Source organism: Heterodontus francisci, chromosome 35 (assembly GCF_036365525.1).
Source record: "Heterodontus francisci isolate sHetFra1 chromosome 35, sHetFra1.hap1, whole genome shotgun sequence".
NCBI classification, from domain to species: Eukaryota; Metazoa; Chordata; class Chondrichthyes; order Heterodontiformes; family Heterodontidae; genus Heterodontus; species Heterodontus francisci.
This window is the reverse complement of record NC_090405.1, coordinates 40,506,649-40,527,865: the sequence shown is the minus strand read 5'-3', so window position 1 is coordinate 40,527,865 and position 21,217 is coordinate 40,506,649. Positions and strand designations below refer to the sequence as shown.

The window sequence follows — 21,217 nt, the reverse complement described above, 5'->3', positions numbered from 1 at the left end:
TCTGAACTAGCCAAAGGACAGTTTGAATTTAGAAGGCAGTTTTGCAACTGTAGCTGAAACAAGCAAGTCTCTCACCCGGCTCGCGCTCTCGCTTTCTCCCAAGCCATCAGACCCATGGAAGACACGTAAACCTTGAGAGAAAAGACTCTTGCATCGGAACCAGTTGAAATGTGAACTGGGCCCCAATGCATTGCAAGACTTACTGCCAACCAACGACTCCACGTTGAACCTAAAGGACTGTAACTACCAGATATTGCTTCAAACTTTTCCCCCTTTGTTCGTTCTTTTTCTGTCTCTATCTGCATGTGTTTATCGCGCATGCATGCTAGCGTGATTGCATCGCCTATTTGTAGTCATTAACCGGATTAGAGTTTAAGATTAACAAACTTCTATCTTTCTTTAAATCTAAGGAAACCTGTTTGATTCTTTGCCTTACAATTGGAGCAGTAAACAAGGATTCACTAAGGGGGAGCTAAAAAGGTTTTAAAATTAAACCCTGTTTTGGGAACCCCTAGACCCCTTGCACCTGGTCGTAACAGAAATTTTGGGGCTAGCGTCTGGGATTTTACCCACAGACAAATGAGAAATTGGAAGTGGGAAGCCAAATTGATCCCAAGCAAAAGAGGAAAGATTTCAATACAGATTTTCTTGTGGCTGTGTGTACTACAATACTAACATGTCTGCAACTGAAGCTAGTAGCTCCCCAAGCCAGGGTGAAGTCACTTGGGATTAGTTAAAAGCACTGTCTATGGAGGAGTTGAGGAAAATGGCTGAGCAGTGTGGGGTCACTGTACGTAGCAAGGCTAGGAAGTCTGAACTGCTATGACTAGTGGCCAACCATTTTTCCCTTGAATCAGAAGTAGTAGTAGATTCTGACGGGTTATTGCTAGCAAAGATACAATTAGAACAGAGGAAACTTGAATTCAACCAAAGCCCGCATAAGACAGCAGTTTGACTGGCCAAAACTCTACAGAGATGTGGTGGAGTACTGTAAGAGTTGCCACATGTTCCAGGTCGAGGGGAAATCCCAACCTACAGTGAAATCTGCACCCCTAAGTCCTGTATCAGTGTTTGGAGGACCCTCCAGCAGAGGGCTGGTGAACTGTAAGGGACCCTGGCTGAGAAGAAAAGGGGACAGGCAGGCACAAGGCTGGCATCAGGTTAGAAAGGAACGGAGAAAAAGGGACCAAGAGGGCAGATTAAAGGAAGTCTGGGAGAAATCCCAAATGGAAACCCCAACTGTCCGGTCAACCAACCCTGAAATATTTGAAAAGTTAGAACCCACATCCTCCTATGTAGATGCAGACACTAGAAGCACCCCACCAGAGTTGCTAACAGCATTTACAGGCACCTGCAAAGACAAAGAAAGACCTCAAGAGGGCAGAGAAACAGTGAGGGTAATGACTCACCTAGTCAAAGTGCCACAGGGAAATGCAGCAGAATCTCGACAAATACCTGCAAGCAGGAGTGTCCCAGAGGGCAAAGGGAAGATTAGCAAAGAATCCACCCCCACAGGCAGGACAAAAAGGAACCAGCCATCCCCTGTGAAAAGCCCTTGCATGACTCATCAAAGCACTGAGAGTTCAGAGTAGAACCGCCCACTGCCACTGCCCCTGAGCAGAACTCCCACCTAGAGCTAATTAGACCTAACCCTCCCCTTGCAGACCTCAAGAAGAACAAAGACCCCTTTGACCGTCATGCAAATGTGCAAACTGAAAAAACTTTCTCAAAAATCACGTTTATTGGGATGCCAAAAAGGGCAGTTTAAAGCAGCACCGCTGCCCAGAAAAGACAGGCTGTAACAATTGATAGGGCTATGAATGAATGAAAGAGATGCATGTTTTTTCCTGACCTTTATTTTCTCTGTAGTCTCTTTTAATGAAATGCTCTTTTTAAAAATTGCATTTCATTCCACTGGGTATGGAGGTGTCATGCAGATCCCACTTGCCAAGAATGAGGCATTGATTTTAAACTCTTGCTGGAATGAAGAAATTACTTGTTTGAAGATCACCAGACACTGGGCTGGAAGGACATTTACATAGTAAGAGACGCTGCTTGTGGAGACAAAGGACTATTCCCTGCTCCAATTAACCCAAATGAATTTTGGTCACGAGACATTGAAGGCAAAGAAGCGCATTCCAGGCCCTGGTAAGATGATGCAATCCACAGAGCAGGGACTGGTTAAACCAGCTGGTCGCATGATTAACTGGCTGGTCCAGGTTTTTTGAACTAGCCATAGGATAGTTTGAATTCAGAAGCCAGTTTTGCAACAGAAGCTGAAGCAAGCAAGTCTCTTGCCTGGCTCTCTCTCTCTCTCTCTCTTTCTCCCAAGCCACTGGACCCACAGAAGACACGTAAACCTCATGGGAAAAAGACTCCTATATCGGAACCAGTTGAAGCGTGAACTGGGCCCCAACCAATTGCAAGTCTTTTGGCAACCAAAGACTCCACATTGAACTTACAGGACTGTAACTACCAGATATTGCCTCAAACTTTTCCTCCTTTATTCCTCCTTTTTCTATCTCTATCTGCGTGTGTGTTTATTGCATATGCATGCTAGTGTGGTCGTGTCACCTATTTGTAGTCGTTAACTGGATTAGAGTTTAAGATTAATAAACTTCTACCTTTCTTGCTTAAATCTAAGGAAACCTGTTTGATTTCTAACAACACTGTTTTAAAATTAAACCCTGTTACGGTTAAACCAGGCAAAGGTTGAGAGGGAATGCCTAGACCCCTCTCTCCTGGTCATAACAATGCCACATTCGGGTAATTTTGTGTTCTGGGTCCATAAGGGTTGCACTGCAACTGTCCCAATTCACTTTGAGGAAGGTGCATAACTTAAGAGCCTTTGCTCACTATTTAATCAGGTGTGGCTACATTCAACTCTGACTAATTACGTATTAGACTTAACTGTTTTCTCCTACGTCCCCAATTCCCCCTTCACTCAGTGCCTGACCATTTTATTCTGTTGCTTTACTCTCTGCTTATTTCTGCGCTCATCCTAACCTGACAGGATTTCCCATTTCTAAGCCTTGCACAACACAATCGTGTCCTCATTGCTTTATTGCTATTGCCACTGTAAAATTGTAATATCACCTCCATTCCTGGGTTCATAGGAGTTGCAGTTTTGTCTGTACTGTCAGGTTGTTTTTCTCTCACCTCCTAGTTTTCTTTCTTCTTTTTCAAGACTGTGACTGGGGCTGGGACAATGTTCCATGGCTGTCTAAGGTAGTTCAGCATCTTACCCAAGTGGGTGTCATTCATGTTTTAGCCTAGACAGTTGAGCATTGGTGGGCTATTGGGAAGAGAGGATCATTGCCAATCCTGATTTCACCCTTCTCCAATATCCATGCATTTACTTTGCAGGGAGTTATTGGGTAAGAACCAGGTGCAGAAGCTCTCCAAGCTGCAGTTTGAGGCTAGCAATACTGCTGCCCTAGCTTAAGCCAATTGATTTGAGAGTTAAAGCTTTTCACTTAGAATGCTGTCTCGATGGTGGCTTCTGTCCTACCCTGGAGGTTCAGTGACTGGCATTGCTTTGTGACCAGCTAATCTTTGTCCGATGCCTCTGATTTAAACAATGTCTTGTTTTTATAGGCAAGGTAAAGGTCACTTTTGACTATTCCTGCCGTGCCCGGTGTAAGCAGCAGTGGGCCAGCCATCCGTTTTTCATCCCTCCAAATTTTTTCTAGTCAGTGGAAAAGGTAAAACCGGCGGCCGACCCACTGTTGCCTATTTCCTGCCCAGTGGGAACGGTTTAAACTGTTGGTATTGGTGCTGTAACTGCTTTAGTTCCTTTTCTCTCTCCTGTCCAGTTTCATGTAAATTTGTATTGGAGCATAGATTCTATGATTGGGCACTCCATGGACTAGTTCAACTAATAAAGACTGTTTATCATATCAACTTTCCTATCCTCTGCAAATCTTGTTCTAGATTAAGGAACTTTTGGTCTCGGGATGATTTTTTTTTAAAATGCATTAAATGTAAAAATCCAGTCCTGTCATAGGGATAGGCAGGTTAAGGTTTTTGGTGTCCAGGTAGCAATTTGGTTGCATTATTCCCCCTGTTCCAAAACCGCTCAGTGGGAAATTAAATGACTACTTTCTGTTACCTTCCCTTTGCGTTAGGAAAGTCACATTTGATTGGGGATGGCAAAGAGAGTTTGAAATCCTTGCTTTTCCCCCTTCCAGTGATGAGTGGATGATGGAAGTTTTGGAAAATACTCGGTTATGTAGAGCCTCTTATGTTTTTCCAAAGATTGAGGACCTCCGTACCTTGCATCTTATTACATTTTTGCATCCTTCTACCCAACCTTGAATCTAAATTAAAATTTGGAATTTGTTTTTGGTAGATTTTATGCCTATTAAAGTGAAAACCAGATATTCATATGTCCCTGTTTTGATATTTCAAATTGTCCCATGTCTCTTGGTTGATCTTACGATGGGTATGACCATTTTGCCCTCCTGAATATGAAATAAGTAATCCTGGAAAACTTGCAAAGGAGACAGTGGGAGAGGAAGGCAGAAGGATATTACTATCAGATAAGGATTGATAGTTTTTCCTTAAAAATCTTATGTCCCAGCAGTTTTGACACTTGAAAATATTTTCTAGGCAGCAAGTACGAGAAAGCAATGTTATCCTAGTTGGAATATATTAGACTTAAGTCTTAAATTAATAGTTACAGATCACTGTAAATAAATTTATTTTTTGCAGATCTACCTTCACATGTTGGTCTAGATGCTCCAGTGCAGGTATCTGTTAACCAAAGTGTTTTGAATCCTGTAGCACTTACTTTTTGTTTTCTTTCATAAACATTCGATTTGATTGTCTCCAATATTAATAGGATGCTATTTTTTTTTTAAGGTGAGCAAAATGATGAAAGCATGAAGGAGACGACTATCGCTCCAAATCCAGCAGACAAGAGTGCTAATAAAAATCAGCAAACACAGACCGGTGCTACAGAAATAAAAAACAAAACAGTAGCAAACACTTCTTGCTTGAAGGAGAAGCCGGACAATGGAATTGCCATAGCCAGGCGTGATGTAAAACTAAGAAAAAGACTAAGGAAAATAAAAAAAGCTTCAACGTCATTTGTAAATTCTAACCCTAAATGTAAGAATTCAAGTGATGATTCACTATCTTTACAGACAGTAAAGCCAGCATCAGTTTTCCGGTCAGAGAAAACATCCTGCGCAGAGCCTAATCAAGATGCTAATACAGTGCAGTCTGGTAAGGAATCCCAGCCAGGTCCTAGGAAGTTGCAAAAAAGAACAAAAGGAATTCTGGATGAAAAGGCTTTCATGAAAGGCAACTTTGAAAAGAAGGGCAGTACTTTGGTAGTTAGACTGAATCGAGTGGCCATCAATGAGGACAATAAAGGGACAGATGTTTCCTGCACTAGGAAGATCAAACAATCTCAAATGCCAGTAAAGAAAAAGAATAATGGTGCACTGAGGCCAACAAGAAGCACATCTAAAGTATTGCATCTTCGAAGCTCAATTGTGCGGTTAAAATTTCAGAAACCAGGGCAGACTGCTGCATGCAGAAACATAATGCTGAAATCAATTGTTGCTACAAGAAAGCCACTATTACCACATGCTTCCCGGCGACTGGATCAGAAGATGACCAAACCTCTATCCTACAGAAAACGTCAAAGGAAAGAATACCCAAATTTAGTCGGCAAAAGAATAAGACACCTATATGAGGAAAATGATAAATCTGAGTCCTGGTATAAAGGTGTAGTGGTCAGAGTGCATGAAAAGCACCAGGACCCTTTAGAGACTGTGTATGAAGTTAAATATGACACTGAACCTGATTGGCAGTACTACCTTGAACTCTTGCAGGATTATGAAAAAGGGTGGCTAAGAGTTGATGACTGACTTGTAAAACTAAATATTGTGCTGTAGTTTCTTTTTCCAATTTCTATAATGGTAAACACCTGCCCGTGACTGGCAAAAGTAAAATAGAATTGTAGATGATGTATATCTGGAGGAATCATCAGGTCGTCTTTTAGTTTACATTGTAGGGATAAAGACTGCTGCAAATCTAACATTCCCTCGTAATTATTTTTCTGGAGTGCGATTTATTGAAGTGAAGACCCCTTTACTTTGCGTGGCCATGCGCACATAATTTAAAAGAACTGACTTGTGTGCAGCCTGCTTGGAGACTTTTGGGTTGCTGAAATGGAATATTGTGCAGGCCTCAATTCCAAAGGCACATTTTATTTTGAGTTCTATGATTTCAGTAATGTCTAAAAATGCTGGAAGGAAATTGGAAGCCAATGATATTCCTATTGGTCAACTGGAGATAAAGGTATACTTGTTCAAAACATAATTTAATCCAACTTGTAATGTACCAAATCTCATACTATTGTAATTCCTGAGCCAAGTCTCTTTTTTTTATATATAAAATTGTATTGTGCACTGTATTTTCTCCACTGTCAAATCTAATCAAAGATGTTTTGTTTTAAATTTCTCTTGCAAGGTGCTGACTCTTGCTTTGGAGCACTGTCCATGCGCACCAGCAGCCTTCAGTCCTTGCCTAGGTAGTCATTCTTTGTGCGAGCCAAGACGATGAATATTGGTGGGATATTTGCTGAGTCCAGTTCAGTCCAGTTGCGGCTGGATGCCCATGCATGCACTTCCCAGTAGAAGTTGCTGGATAGCTATTCAGAATTGTAACCCTGGATCACCTTTTCTGTCCCCTAGCCTAGGCTACTGAGGTCAGTTGAGGCCCATCAACCACATCCCCAGCAGAAATGAGTTAACACTGGACTGAGAGATTTATAATTAACAGCAGGTGGTGCATAACAAAAACGTGTAATCATTTGTGTAAGTGTTTTTGCTATGTCAATTTGTACAGCCATTCAGGTCTTCAACAGTTCAGATCTGCAAATTTGATTAAACATAGAATTAATTTTAAACTTTCAATAGTACCAGCACAATGGTTCTCTTTCCTTCGTTCCTTCCTTCCTTCCCACCTTGCCTTTACTCTCAAGGTCGGTGTTGGATACAAGCAGAGTCCTGCAAATTATGTTCCAGTCCAAACAGCGCTGTTTGTTAGTCTGTGCTGGCAATGTATTTATCAAGAATTGATAACTACAGGAGGTTTCCTTTTAGTTTCAACATTTTATCAAGTTAAAACTAATTTTTGTTGGCAGCAGTTACAATTAGTTGTATTTTATTTTGTATTTTCAATGTACTTTTGATTCTTGCAGTACAGCCTGTCCTCATGCAAATAAAAGAAAACTTTTTTTAAAAAAAAATTCTCCCTTTCCCTTTTACCCAAAGAAATCTTGTATCCATCCTGCTATGTTCATATAAACCCTTGGGACAAGTGTTTTCTTCTCAGTTTGTTACTGTTGTACAGGCCAAGATAAATTGGGGCATTGATAACACAGCTGCATTAAGTAGTGTAGTTACACTTAGTGTTTTGTATGTACTTTTTTTAAAAAACTAGTTAAGTTTTCTATCATAAGTTAAATTGTTACCTTTTCATAAGAGTCATTGATATTGAAATATGATGCCTAAATGTGAAAATGGTCGGTCAAAAAACCAGTGTTGCAAACTCCTCTAACTGTGTATACTTTTGTATAAAAATTTGAAACCACTTGGAAATTTGTCTTTCATTCTTTTGTGAAATGTACGTGAACAATACATGAGAGAAGAGCATTGTTATGGTGTGATGCACTGTAGCCATGCCTTATGATAATGCAGGTGCTACTCTGCAGCCTACCGCCATCTTCCAGTCTTGTTTTAGATTCTTGGATAAATCTAATAGAGCCCTGCATATGGCCTGGTGCATGGCTCCATGAATCATTGCAGCATTCTGTGTACTAGCAAAATATGGCGAAGAAGAAAAGCTTGCTGCTTCTGGAAGCCAAAGGACCTCCCTCCCTTCAGCCAGAGATGCATGCACAGGTAGAAGAGAACAAAAATGATAGAGGATGCATTTTTACAGTGTATGTCACTGTCTTTAAAGTGCAGTCAGTGGTGTAGGAGATGTGGCAGCCAATTTGTGTCCAGCAAGTCCAACAAACAGATTATCTGTCTTGTGTGATGGGTGAGGGATAAATATTAGTCAACATATCAGGAAAACTCAACATCTCCTTTTCAAATTGTGCCATCTTTGAAGTCTACTTGAGCAGTCAGCTGGAGCCTCCGCTTAACATTTCAGCCAGAAAATAGCACTTCTGGCAATGCAACATTCTCCATCCTGCTTTACTCCTGAAAGACTTGAACCCACGACCCTGTGATTCTGAGGTGAGAGTGATACTGCTGCGCAGGAAAGACGCCGGAGGGGACATGGGAGAGGACAGGCAAGACTGGAGGAAAATACAACTAACAGCCCAGTATTTTCAATAAAGATTGATTTACCAGGTCATCATTTCATTTCTGCCTATTCTCTCTCTCTACCCTTGCAAAGACCTCACTGTCAAAGACTTCTGCCTAGTTTGTTCATGAGCCCTGCCAACCCTGAAACATTGAAAACATTCTATGTATGATCAAACCATGTTTATGTAACATTCTCCCAAAAGTGCCAAAATTTTTGATCATTGTATCTGCAACCATTTGTTAAGGCCTTCATTTTCATTCAGGATTTACTGCTTCACCTACTGGCACCCTTTCTGACTCGCTAGCTATTTCCTGAGTGTCTGAGCTGCTGCTTGCACAAGGTAAGGCACTAAACTGGAGGTTGTTGTGGATCAAGTGATTGGAGTTGCTGACCTCTTCCTGCAAGACCCTATCCGTGATATGAAGTACAGAAGTTGTGGACACAGTGACCTTTCTGCTTAATGCAATCATTGCATGTCAAGCTGAGAATATGTACAACGAAGCTTTACCAACCTTCTGTTGCCAGCTTTGTTTTCAACCTTGCTATTTCCCAGAGCCAGTCTCAGTCTATGATGTCTGGACTTTTCCTGCAGAGTTTTACGTAATGACACTGCTCTTGGTTGTGTTCTGCATGCCACGTTTCTCAGGTTTTTCTGGTGGTGGTGAAGAGAATGTTGAAAGGTATTTGCCCCTTATGAAGACATGCATCCCATGATGGTGAGTAGGTACGTTGTTCCTTGAGGTGAAGCAGCCTTGAATAGCCAGAGCTTAGTCAGCCAGCTATATGAATTAATGGTGTGGTTAATATGGTGCTTGATTATTTTCTTTCCAGAGATTTGCCCTTTTGCATAAGTTTCCTTGACATCGAGGTGCTGAAAGAAAAAGTGAATGCTGTTTATTAGCAACACTACCTAGATTTACCTTCACCACCCTTGTGAGGTCATTGAACATCTTCCAATATGGGTGGCAGTTTTTGGGACAATGGAGGTTGCACTGATTGCCTCGGATATTCCCTCCATGCAGGCTGAAGCCCTTGTAGGACTTCCTCCCTTCAATGCCCATAATCTTGGTCTTTTAGCCCTCACTTTCGTCAAGAGGACCTTTACAGATTCAGCTGCTGGAACCCCCTGAGGCTGCTACATATTTCGCTATTGCTCTGTAGAAAGATCTGTAGTCCTTTGAATTGCTGTTGCACTTTCAATCTGTCCAGTGATAGCAAACCGATCAGGAGTGGTATTAGCAGCTGACCAACTTTGCATACATACACAATGAGGGCCCTGTGAGGAAATTGAGGTGGTTAGCAATGAAGTTGCATAGTTGGAGTTTAGGCCGCTCCCACCAATGGGTGTAGGGTTCATGGTATCAAGATAATCTTTCCTAAAAATCCTTTGTTCTCTTTCCTCCACGCATCACTCCACTTGTTTCTACATCCCCAGAAAGAAAAAGATAGTTTTAGTGATTTTACCTTACAAGTTGAATTTTTGCTAAATTTCAAATAAAAATTTTAACAACTGAAGTTTATTGCAGTTTTCACAACTCCTCAAAATTTTGAAACTGCAGACCTCTACCATTGTCAGTCTTGTTTTGCTTAGCCCTACTCGACTCGTGCCTTTTGTTATCTGAGCCTGGTTTCAGTAATTTCTCTGAAAACTCAGCTAGATTAGGCGAGCATCTACTTTAGCAATTTCTTTATCGCCCCTTATCGAGCTATGCTGGCAGCAGACACCTACAACCTTTCATTCTTAATGCCTCCCTCTTGTCATAGTTTTGGAGCATATCGAGCCGTGTTGAAATTCCTTTCTGTAGGTATGAGCAGTATAACTGTTGATATCTAGACAAGCACACTGTTGTTCTGTTAGATACAAACAAAGCACAACGGAAAGCTACTGAACAATTGAATCAAAGTACACTTTACTATTGTGAGCACCAGCGTTCTTAATTCGCTTATGTCTGTGTGGACTGATCAGCTCACGCAAATATGTATTAATTGTTTAGAGAAAGGATATGAAAACACATTCTTTGCCAGGAAGATGGTATCTGAGTTTGAGATAACAGGAATGCATGAATGGGAATAGTGTTCTCCTTGAGCAAAGCCAGACCACAAGTGTAATAATTGAGTAAAGTATATCAGCCTTTGGCAAACCCTTAACACTTAATGGAGTTAAATATAAATATAGCTGGGTTAACCACCCAAGGACCTTGTGTACGAGGAGCTCCAGACCACAACACCTATGCTGTCTGGTTTAAGGTTTTATCTGTACCTAGTACTGTAAATAAATCTGTTGAAATAAATTGTCCTGAGCTCGTTCATTTCTAATGTCTAAAGTCACTGACTTATCTGACCAAGAACAAGTGTAGCCAACACAAAAAGATTGTGAAAATTAGGAGGATGGAATCCTCATCGCATAACTATTGTGTCAAAGAGTGAGCAGTTATGCTTGGCCAAAATGCTTTCTGGGCATTTGGATCTTAGACCTCTCAGAATCTCCTCCAAAATTTCTTGCTGAGGAGAAACCTTACCTTTGAATGGCATTGACTAACTCAGTGCCAGAAAATGGCACACGAGCAATTCCTTCAGCACTAGTCATGCAGTACTCAATGCCAATTGAAGCATTTATCACAACACTCCCTCCCATGTTCATAGCCTTTGACAGTGAGCCAAAAGCCACAAGTTTGTTGGTAGATCAGGTCTATTGATAATGCACACTTGAAGCAAGACTGAAAGGCCAATATATTACCAAAGAGCTATCCGTATATGACGTCACCAAAGAATTGATGGGACTGAAGTCCCTCTCTCAACCAATTGTACTGCTCAATGCCATCACAAGAAATGTCCTCCTGATGGTTTCTATTTCCTTTTTTTGGCATTGAGTCATGCTCGAGCCATTATAGATAGGAGCAGGAGTAGGCCATTCAGCCAGTTGAGCCTGCTCCATCATTCAATTAGATCACTCAATTCCACTTTCCCACACTATTCCCATATTCCTTGATGTCATTAGTTTCCAGATAGCTATCGATTTCTGTCTTGAACATGCTCAATGATTGAGCTTCCACAGCCGTCGGGCTAGAGAATTCCAAAGATTTACCACCCTCTGAGTGAAGAAATTCCTCTTTAGATGCTACTGATCAGGTGGAATGCTTCTTATGGCAACCCATTGATCATCTGGACCCCTCTGTCCTTCAGGTTGGAGCAGTCAGAGAATGACAGTACACTAATCAGTTATGTAAATAGGAGAAGAGGGAGTACTTGGTTCCCTCTCATTCCATGCAGATGAACTGCAAATCTGCCACTGATGCATACAGATCAATCAGATAGTCAGTGTAGCATGCTAAAGATGCTGCAAGATGACAATGGAGGCCTTTGGGAGAGCCCAGTCTGCACAAAATGGGTGTTCCACCACAAGACAGTCAAGACCATCTTTCACAGTGTAGTTAACTAGAGGAGAAACTTGTTTACCATTATATATGCATATTTATTATGAAACATTGGGCTATGCAAACTGAAATTAAGTTTCTCTTGAGAAAGGTTGGAATCGTGGAAAAGTTAAAGCACAGAAGGAGGCCATTGAGTCAATGCCAGCACTCTGCAAGAGCAATCCAGTTAGTCCCACTACCACGCCTACCACGCCCCACCCCCCTCCTACCACCTTCTGCATAGCCCTGCACATTTTTTTCACTCAAGTACTTCTCTAATTCCCTTTTCAGGAATGAGAAATTTCCGCCAAATGGCAGATTTCCGACATTCGCTTCTCCCTTTCTGACCTTAAAAGACTGGCTTTAAAACCTGATTTATTTTTCAAGCTGGCCAGCCATGAAGTTGCCTGAGTTGGATGGGGGTACAGTGTGTGTGTGGGGGGGGGGGGGGGTGTTGAATGGGGTACATTGTGTGTGTGGTTGGGGGCGGTGGGGGGGGGCATTGGAGTTGGATGGGGACACTAAGGGAGAACATCTGAAATTCAATCTGGAAGTCAGACAATTCCATACAGACAAACATGTACCCCATTCAACACCCCCACACACACACACTGTACCCCCATACAAACATGAAAGAAGGTCAAACTTATGGTGGGATGAGGTTCACAAGGGGGCAAGTACAAAACACTCAGCAGACTTGCAGTTGCTTTGATGAGCTGCTTCCATGGACCTATGGTTGAAGGTTCTTTCAGCACCATGGCTAATATCATTGACTCAGGGTCGACCCGGATGAATGCTTGCACATACAGTGCCATCCAAACTATGAAATATGCACTGACAGCAGAGGATAAGTCAAGTTTGGAGTACTTTGCAAGAAGACACAAGACTAGTGATCCTGTTAGTGGCAAACTGCTGAAGTTTATACAAGGTGTATTCTGAGGAAAAATATCAGGGAGAAAAGGGCTAGAAATCACACCAGAAACTGGCCACAAAATGCTCTGCCAATGATGGTTGCTGCTAAGAAAGCTAGAATGGCCCATGTTACAGCTCTGCATTCATCAGCTAAAGGGAAAACCTAACCAGCCAATTAGCAGTGTTTCTAAAACTACAGCACAGATTTCTGTGCAAAGCGGAGAACAACTTAAATTGTGTGCTGATATGAAGAAAACCTGTATAAAAGCCAAGAACAACTGGCTGAGTGAAAGAGCCAAAGAAGCAGAGGAAGCTTTCAAGAATGATAACATCAAGAAATTATATTCACTAGTCAAGGTCATAGCTGGAAAGAAATATGTAAACCCAGGAATAGGTATCGAGAATGAAAACGGAAACTTGTTATATGATGAGGACAAGCTCAGGCTGTGATGGCAAAATTATTGCAGGAAACTGTTTGAAGAAGAACCAAAGATAAACAACAAAGAAGAACTAGAACCTGAGGTACTGAAAGTTGAGATAAGAAAAGCTATAAAGAACATTGAATGGACAAGATCAAATACCAGTGGAAGCATTGAAAGCAGGAGGTGAAGCAGCAGTGAAAAATTATTGATGATATATGGACAACAGGTGAATGGGCTTGCAAGTGGACTATATCTGAGATGGTCACAATACTAAAGATAGCAGGGACACAGGACTGTCCAAAGCAGCAGACGCTAAATCTCATCAGTAATGCATCTAAAGTACTACTTGATCATCAGGCAGAGTTACCCCCACCATGCGAACACCGAAGTGGCAGAGGAGCAGTTTGGCTTCATTCCAGGAAAGGGTACAACTAACGCTATGCTCAGAAATCTCATGGAGAAATATGAAAACAAGCAGGAAGCCCAGCTTTGGCTCATGTTCCTAGACTATGCCAAAGTTTTCGACATTGTCCCACAGGAAAGTCTATGGAAGACATAGATTTTGGTGCACCCAAATATCTTGTGTGGCAAATACAAGAGCCACACAGAAATGCTTCACGAGTCATCAGAGTTGGTGATGAGCACACAAACCAATTCCAGTTTGAGAAGGGAGTCAGTCCGGAGTGTCTTCTGTCACCCATGCTGCTTAATGCTGTGGGAGAGAAGATAATGAGGATGGTGCAGGAACAGAGTTACCAGACAGATGTGGTTTCATCACAGGAGGTTGTAGTATATGGAAATCTCGGGTATGCAGGCAACACCACACCCAGTCAGAACAAAGGAAGAGCTAGAGACTACGGCAGGCTAGTCAAAAGACACAGTGAGTCTTTTGGACTGAACATAAATGAGGCAAAGACCAACAAAATGGCTCTAAATGGCAGTGGCAAATTCAAGATTAGAAGCACCGAGATAGAGGCAGTGGACAAATTCAAATACCTTGGCTCAATGATAAACACCAAAGTTACATCCAACAATGAAATCCAGGTTAGATTAGTTATGGCAAGAGGTGTGACCAGTGACTTAAGTAGCTTCTGGAAGTCCAAAAGCACCAGCATGAAGTTGAGAAAATTTCTGGTACAGTCACTAGTGTGGAGTGTTGCACTCTATGGATGTGAGAGTTGGACTCTGGAGAAAGAGGATGAGAGGATGGAGAATGCTCAGAATCAGCTGGATGGACAGAAAGACAAATGAGTGGGTTAGATAAAGAGTAGAATTTCAGGAATCAAAAGGGTTGGTTGCTAAGTACAGTTAGAGAGGAAGATAGCCAAGTATGGCCATCTGAGACTTAGACCCGACAGCTTTGTCTTGGCAACAATTGAAGGAGAAATGGAGGGGAAAACACAGTAGAGAAAGAGAAAAAATCAGATGGGTGAATGACATGGAGATGAGACTGAGGGAGGCTTGAAGAAAGCCAGAGAGGAAGCAAGACGATGCCAACGGCCCCACTAAGGCTACAGTAACAACGAACAAGCACAGATTTATGAACAAATTTTCAAGGTCATGTTCTGGTGTTAAAACTTACTTCATCCTTCATAATTACATGATGTACTAACTGTACTATATGCTGAAATGTTGGAATGCTGAGGTCACTTTGCTGATTTTATACAAATGCATTGGTCCACCATCTTGACAGTAATCGAAGGTGAACAATATTTCTACACATTTGACCTGGACGCATTCGCATGCATTCGAGATCATTAACAGCACCATAATTGCATGATTCATTGTTCAAAACAAATTTCAGACTTTTTTGTCTTTGGCCACTAATTTTCAGACCTTTTGGTCTTTGACCACTCTCACCCCTGCCTTTTGTAAGCCAAGGTTGTATCTGCCTCCACCACACTCTCAGGCAGTGCATCCCTGATCATAACCACTCGCTGCATAAAAAGTTTTTCCTCATGTCGCCTTTGGTTCTTTTGCCAACTACCTTAAATCTGTGTCCTCTGGTTCGTGGCACTTCCGCCAGTGGGAGCAGTTTTTATCCAAACGAATTTCTCTCGACACTTCATACTTTCGAACACCTCTATCAAATTTCCTCTCAACCTTCTCTACTCTAAGCAGATAAACCCAGCTTCTCCAATCTATCCACATAACTGGAACAACTCTGGTGAAATCCCAATGCCAACTAAAAAAATGCATGTGTGCACAATTCTAATGGCTCTAATGAGATAAGAAAAACAAATCAGAGTCATAGAATTATTTACGGCACAGAGGAGGCCATTCAGCCCATTCAGTCCATGCTGGCTCTCCACATAGCTTTGCAGTCAGTCCCACTGTGCAGCTCGATCCCCATAGCCCAGCAAGTCTATTTCTTGCAGGTGGCTATCCAGCTTCCTCTTGAAGTCATTGATCGTCTCCGCTTCCACACCCTTGTGGGCAGCAAGTTACAGGTCATTATCACCCGCTGCGTATAAAAGTGCTTCCCCATATTCCCCCTGCATCTTTTGCCCAAAACTTTCAATCTGCATCCCTTAGTCTTTGTACCATTTGTTAATGGGAACAGTTTCTCTTTGTCTAACTTATCTAAGCCTGTCATTATCTTGTGCACTTCTATTAAATCTCCCCTCAATCTTCTTTGTTCTAAGGAGAACAAACCCAACTTTTCCAACCTAACCTTGTAACTAAAATCCTCCATCCCTGAAACTATTCTGGTAAATCTCTTCTGCATCCTCTCAAGGAGACTTACTTTATTCCTGAAATATGGCGACCAGAACTGGACACAATTCTCCAGTTGGGGCCTAACCAGAGCTTCATAAAGGTTCAGCATAACTTCCCTGCTTTTGTACTCAATGCCTCTATTTATGAATCCTAAGATCCCATATGCTTTACCAACCACTTTCTCAATATGTCCTGCCACCTTCAAAGATCTATGCACATGCACCCCCAGGTCCCTATGTTCCTGCACACTCTTTAGAACTGTGCCATTAAGTATGTTTAGCTTCTACCTATTCCTTCTGCCAAAAAACATCACCTCACACTTGTCAGTATTAAATTTCATCTGCCACCTCTCTGCCCATTCTTTTAGCCTATCTATGTCCTGTTGCAGGCGGTTCATATCATCCACACTGCTCGCCGCACTTCCAAGTTTGGTGTCATCAGCAAATTTTGAGATTCTACTCTTTAATCCAAAATCCAAACAATGTACTTATGGAAAATAAGAAAAAAAAATCAGCTCCAAAGAGTTAAAAATAAGGAACATGAAAATTAATAAGCAAAAGAAACAAAGGGGGTCAGAAAATAAGGAAAAGAAGAAAATTGATCATAACTAGGTTGTAAAGGATCAAGGAAGGGAGATGGGATTGCTGTTATTGGATAAGAATCACTGGAAAAGAAACTCCAAGCCATCCTTCAGGAGTCAGAATCCACAGTGGCAGAGCACTGATGCTCAAGGGCGGCACAGTGGTTAGCACCGCAGCCTCACAGCTCCAGGGACCCAGGTTCGATCCTGGGTACTGCCTGTGTGGAGTTTGCAAGTTCTCCCTGTGACCACGTGGGTTTTCGCCGGGTGCTCCAGTTTCCTCCCACAGCCAAAGACTTGCAGGTGACAGGTAAATTGGCTGTTGTAAATTGCCCCTAGTGTCGGTTGGTGGTCTGTTTCAGTGCTGTATCTCTAAATAAAATAAATAATAAAAATAATACTATGTTATGATTGTAGAATCAACAAATAATCTAATAAATCCATCACCACAGTTAGCAAATTGCAATGTGGGTGGGGAAGACCTATCTCAACAATGAGACTCATTCTACTCAAATCGTTGTCACCTCAGCATAGGACAGATGGAAGGAGCCTTCATGTTTTTCCAAAGTACAGCTATGTTGAGCTTTTTGCCTCAAAGGTCAAGAATGATAGCGCTTTAAACTGTGTTAAATATGTAGGTTCACAGAGGTCTACTAATGTTTAGTATTACTATGGTGTACTTACTTTTATAGGGAAAAAAGGTAGATAATTACTCTTCATCATTTATTGAAAAAGTTGCCCTCATTTCTATGATTTGGCAAGGGTTGCTCATGCAGCTTTTTTGTTCATTTGGAATAAAATTTTATCCATATTGTCAATACTCGGTGTAGTTGTTATGTCTCATGATTTACTTCACATGGTATCTTTTTCAAATGATCACATTCTTAGAATTGTGGCATTGCTGGTAAGGTCGATATTTATCACCCATCACTAGAGAAGATGGTGGTGGGCCTTCATTGTTGAACAGATTACTAATTGGTTATCTTATGGAATGCAGTTAGACTAGAATAAATTGTTATTCCTGTAAGAATTCTGGGTTTCTATATATTTTTCCTAGTACTGCGAATTTTAGGCACTGTACTTTATAAATGTGGTGTGGGTTCTTTTAATAAGAAAAGGGTTAAACTGTTGGTATGTGGAAAGCATCATTGATTAAGTTTGGCGCACATAATGGATGTCATGTGATGGTTAAGGATAATATGTTGGATGAGACTAGGTGCTTATAGAAACAAAAGATGGGATGTTAGAACAATCCAGGAAGATTGAATGGAATGAGAGCAGTTTATCCCACTGTGGAGAACAATGCAAGCAATCAAGGTGTCTGCACGTTAACTCATCTAATATAATCCAGGAGATGGCCCCAATTATGCATATTGTCTGCCAACATAACTGTGAACAGGCTATTAATTAAAATTAATTATGGTATTGTTACAACCGGGTGAGAAAGGTGCCTAAGGACCCCTTTTTAGTCTTATTGTAACAGGGTTTAATTTTTAAACACATTGTGATTTGAGCTCCCCCTTAGTGAATACTTGTTCACTTTCCAATTATAAAGGCAAAGAAATGAGCAGAAACAGGCTTTCTTAGGTTTAAAGAAGAAAAGGGAAATTTATTAAATCTTAAACTCTAATTTGGTTAACACCTACGGATACACACCGCGCCCCATACTAGCATGCATACGCAATACACACATGCAAATAGGGACAGAAAAGAGCAGAAGAAAAAAAGTAAAAAAAGTTTGAGGCAATCTCTGAAGAGGGGTTTTTACTGTGCTTCGAGCTCACTGTAGTCCTTGATTGTATGTAGTCTTGCTTTTCATTGGGGCCCAGTATTCTTCCTAAACCTTGTTCGCTGTATTGAACTTTTCTCTCTCGAGGTTCATGTGTATTCAATGGGTCTTCAGTTCCGTGAGAAAGATGGGAGCAGGCAGGAAAAAGGTGTTCTCAGTCCACGAGAAAAGAGCTTTCTGCCTTTCAGACACTCTGTGGCAAGTTCGAATTCAAACAGCCAGTTAGTCATGTGACAAACTGGCCTGACCAGGTCTTCTATGTATTGGAGAAGCAGGTCCTTTGTTCCAACACTGTCTACTAGCATGCAAATATCTTTCCAGTGAGAGGCTTGGCAATTCCTTTTGATAGGCCCTCTTTTCTTCCCAGTCACAATTTTAAGTTTTAATGTTCATGTGGCGAAATAATGTGTGCCTCAGACTTGGCAGGTGGGGGCCTGCATGACAGTACGAATGGTGATTGATAAAAGTGATTAACTTTAACTAACACGATAGGTAGCATTCATGATTTCTCCCAACGAACCTAAAACCAAAAACGTAATGAATGAGGTCAGAGACTGACCAGAGACAGAATACACATTTACAACTGTATAAAAATCCCTGGAGCCTGTCTGAAGGTACTCTAGTTCCACTGAAGAAGCAGAAGAAGAGAAACAGAGAAGAGGAATATCGTCTAGAGATAGACGTTTGGGAAAAGCAAGGACCCGTGAACAGTCGTTGCTCACTGCCTATTGTTAAGTATACCTTAATAAATTCTGATTGGTTGACTATACTTTGACTGTTGTCTCTGTCTCACCAGATTGGTTGTCTTGTCCGAACTAAAGTAAAATAAAGGGATATTTCTCCCAACAAAATCCTGAGGATCTCTCTCTCTGGACCTTCTATAATTTAATCAGATTTGGGAGATAGGACAACAAAGCAGACAAATGTTCCTGAAAATGATATTCATCCCGGTGGAGGTATTTCAATTTGTACTTGATGTTAAACTTAGTTGCATATGACCGTATGGCTTCTTTCTTCCTCTATGTAATCTAAATACTGAATAATTGTATCCTATCTTCTCCTTTACCTCTTATGATTCACTGCAATTTAAAAAAAAGATTATAACAGTGACCACACTTCAAAAGTACTTCATTGGTTGTAAACTCTTTGGACAACCTGAGATTGTGAAAGGCTCTATATAAAACTCAACACTTTAAAGTCTCTTTTTTCAAGTCATCATGAACCAATGCAACGATAAGACCTGAACACACAGTTTGGATATCTTTCAGTATTAGGAACATTGGAACAGGAGTAGGCCATTCAGCCCTTCGTCCTGCTCAGCACAATCAATTAGATTATAGTCGATCTGTACCTCAAGTCCATTTTCTGACCTTTGCTCCATACCCCTTGATAACCTTACCTAAAAAATAGAACCATCTTAGACTTGAAAGCTCCAGTTGTCCTACCATCTACAATCTTTTGTGGAAGAGCTCCAAATTGCAGAACCGCAAGTGCTGAAGAGGGGATAGTAATGTAAACAAGAGCAGCATCTTCAAAAGCTCGATGGTATGTCATTTGCCATCTTCTCAACTAGTGCAATGTATGTGAATTGTCAAAAAAATGAACCACTCTTGTTCTTAGAGCTTTGGAATGAACATTTCTCAACCACAGTGGTATGGCTATTTTCATTGAATTTTAAAATCTAATGACTTAATTTTGTTGAATTTGTTTGCCCCGTGCACTACACGCTGTGAATGGTTGAGTCATTTTACTTTGGATTATTTTTGCAATGGTTTCACTTCCTTCCTCTATGGTTCAGTGGCTGTGAAACTAAGTTATATCCATCGCAGAAAAATATCTGGTTTGATCCCTGCCCTGCGCTGGGTTAGCTGGTCTTGGCTACTGCAGAGTGGGGTCTTTGCAAATCACTGAAATTTCACCTCCCCCACCACACCTCCTCCAGATTAAGAAGGTGGGGAGAAAACACTGTTACTAATGGTGATCACTATTAGTAATGCTTCCTGCAAAGTGCAAATGCAGAACTCAGATGAGTCAAATGTGATAGGCTGTGGTCTCCCCTGCTACTAGCCTGCTAATACTCATTAAGTAGGCATGAAGAATGAATACTTTGGTTATTGAAAGGCTGCTAACACCTGTGGAGGAAGGAAATCTAAAACAAAATTTGCACCATCCACAAGATCATTGATATTGTAATAAAAGCAAAATACTGCGGATGCTGGAAATCTGAAACAAAAACAAGAAATGCTGGATTCACTCAGCAGGTCTGGCAGCATCTGTGGAAAGAGAAGCAGAGTTAACGTTTCGGGTCAGTGACCCTTCTTCGGAACTGACAAATATTAGAAAAGTCACAGATTATAAACAAGTGAGGTGGGGGTTGGGCAAGAGATAACAAAGGAGAAGGTGCAGATTGGACCAGGCCACATAGCTGACCAGCTATGTGGCCTGGTCCAATCTGTACCTTCTCCTTTGTTATCTCTTGCCCAACCCCCACCTCACTTGTTTATAATCTGTGACTTTTCTAATATTTGTCAGTTTCAAAGAAGGGTCACTGACCCGAAACGTTAACTCTGCTTCTTTCCACAGATGCTGCCAGACCTGCTGAGTGAATCCAGCATTTCTTGTTTTTGTGTCATTGATATTGTAATTGTGTACTGCAGTTACCTTGACTAAAGGCCATCCAATACCCTTGTCCATATGCCTCCTATGTAGTACTGATCATTTGAAGTGCGAGACCTTTACGGTGACTGAAGACTAAACGTTTCTAAGACTCTAAAATAATTACATTGATCCAAGTTAATAGATTTCTTCACTTTGTTCCTTTCAGAATTGTTAGGTACTCTGGATGTTCTTCCATTGTTATGCTTGGACTTGCTTATAAAGGCTTCAGTGACCCCCCAGCAAGATACTAATCCTGCTTAGCTCCACTCTAAGAGGCTGCTGCAACCCTTTAAACACCTACAGCAATGCTCCCAAAGTCCAGCTGAAAGGAGAGGGCAAAGAAATGCAGCAAAAATTCAATGGAGAATAAACCTAATTTGCAGGCATGAAT

At 41.3% G+C, this 21,217-nt stretch overlaps 1 protein-coding gene across 6 annotated transcripts in view; it reads left to right on the top strand.

The window, feature by feature from the left end:
* c35h15orf39 (chromosome 35 C15orf39 homolog) overlaps positions 1-10,570 on the top strand; it is a 125,352-nt gene extending 114,782 nt beyond the window's left edge. For 5 of the 6 annotated variants that reach the window (XM_068015415.1, XM_068015414.1, XM_068015416.1 and 2 more), the window contains one exon: positions 4,864-10,570. In XM_068015415.1, the coding sequence (XP_067871516.1) occupies positions 4,864-5,879 (1,016 nt within the window). In that variant the 3' untranslated portion in view covers positions 5,880-10,570. Of the gene's footprint in view, positions 1-4,713; positions 4,752-4,863 lie in introns of all 6 variants that reach the window. The other variant, XM_068015420.1, reaches the window with a different exon arrangement.
* Positions 10,571-21,217: the final 10,647 nt, after the last annotated feature.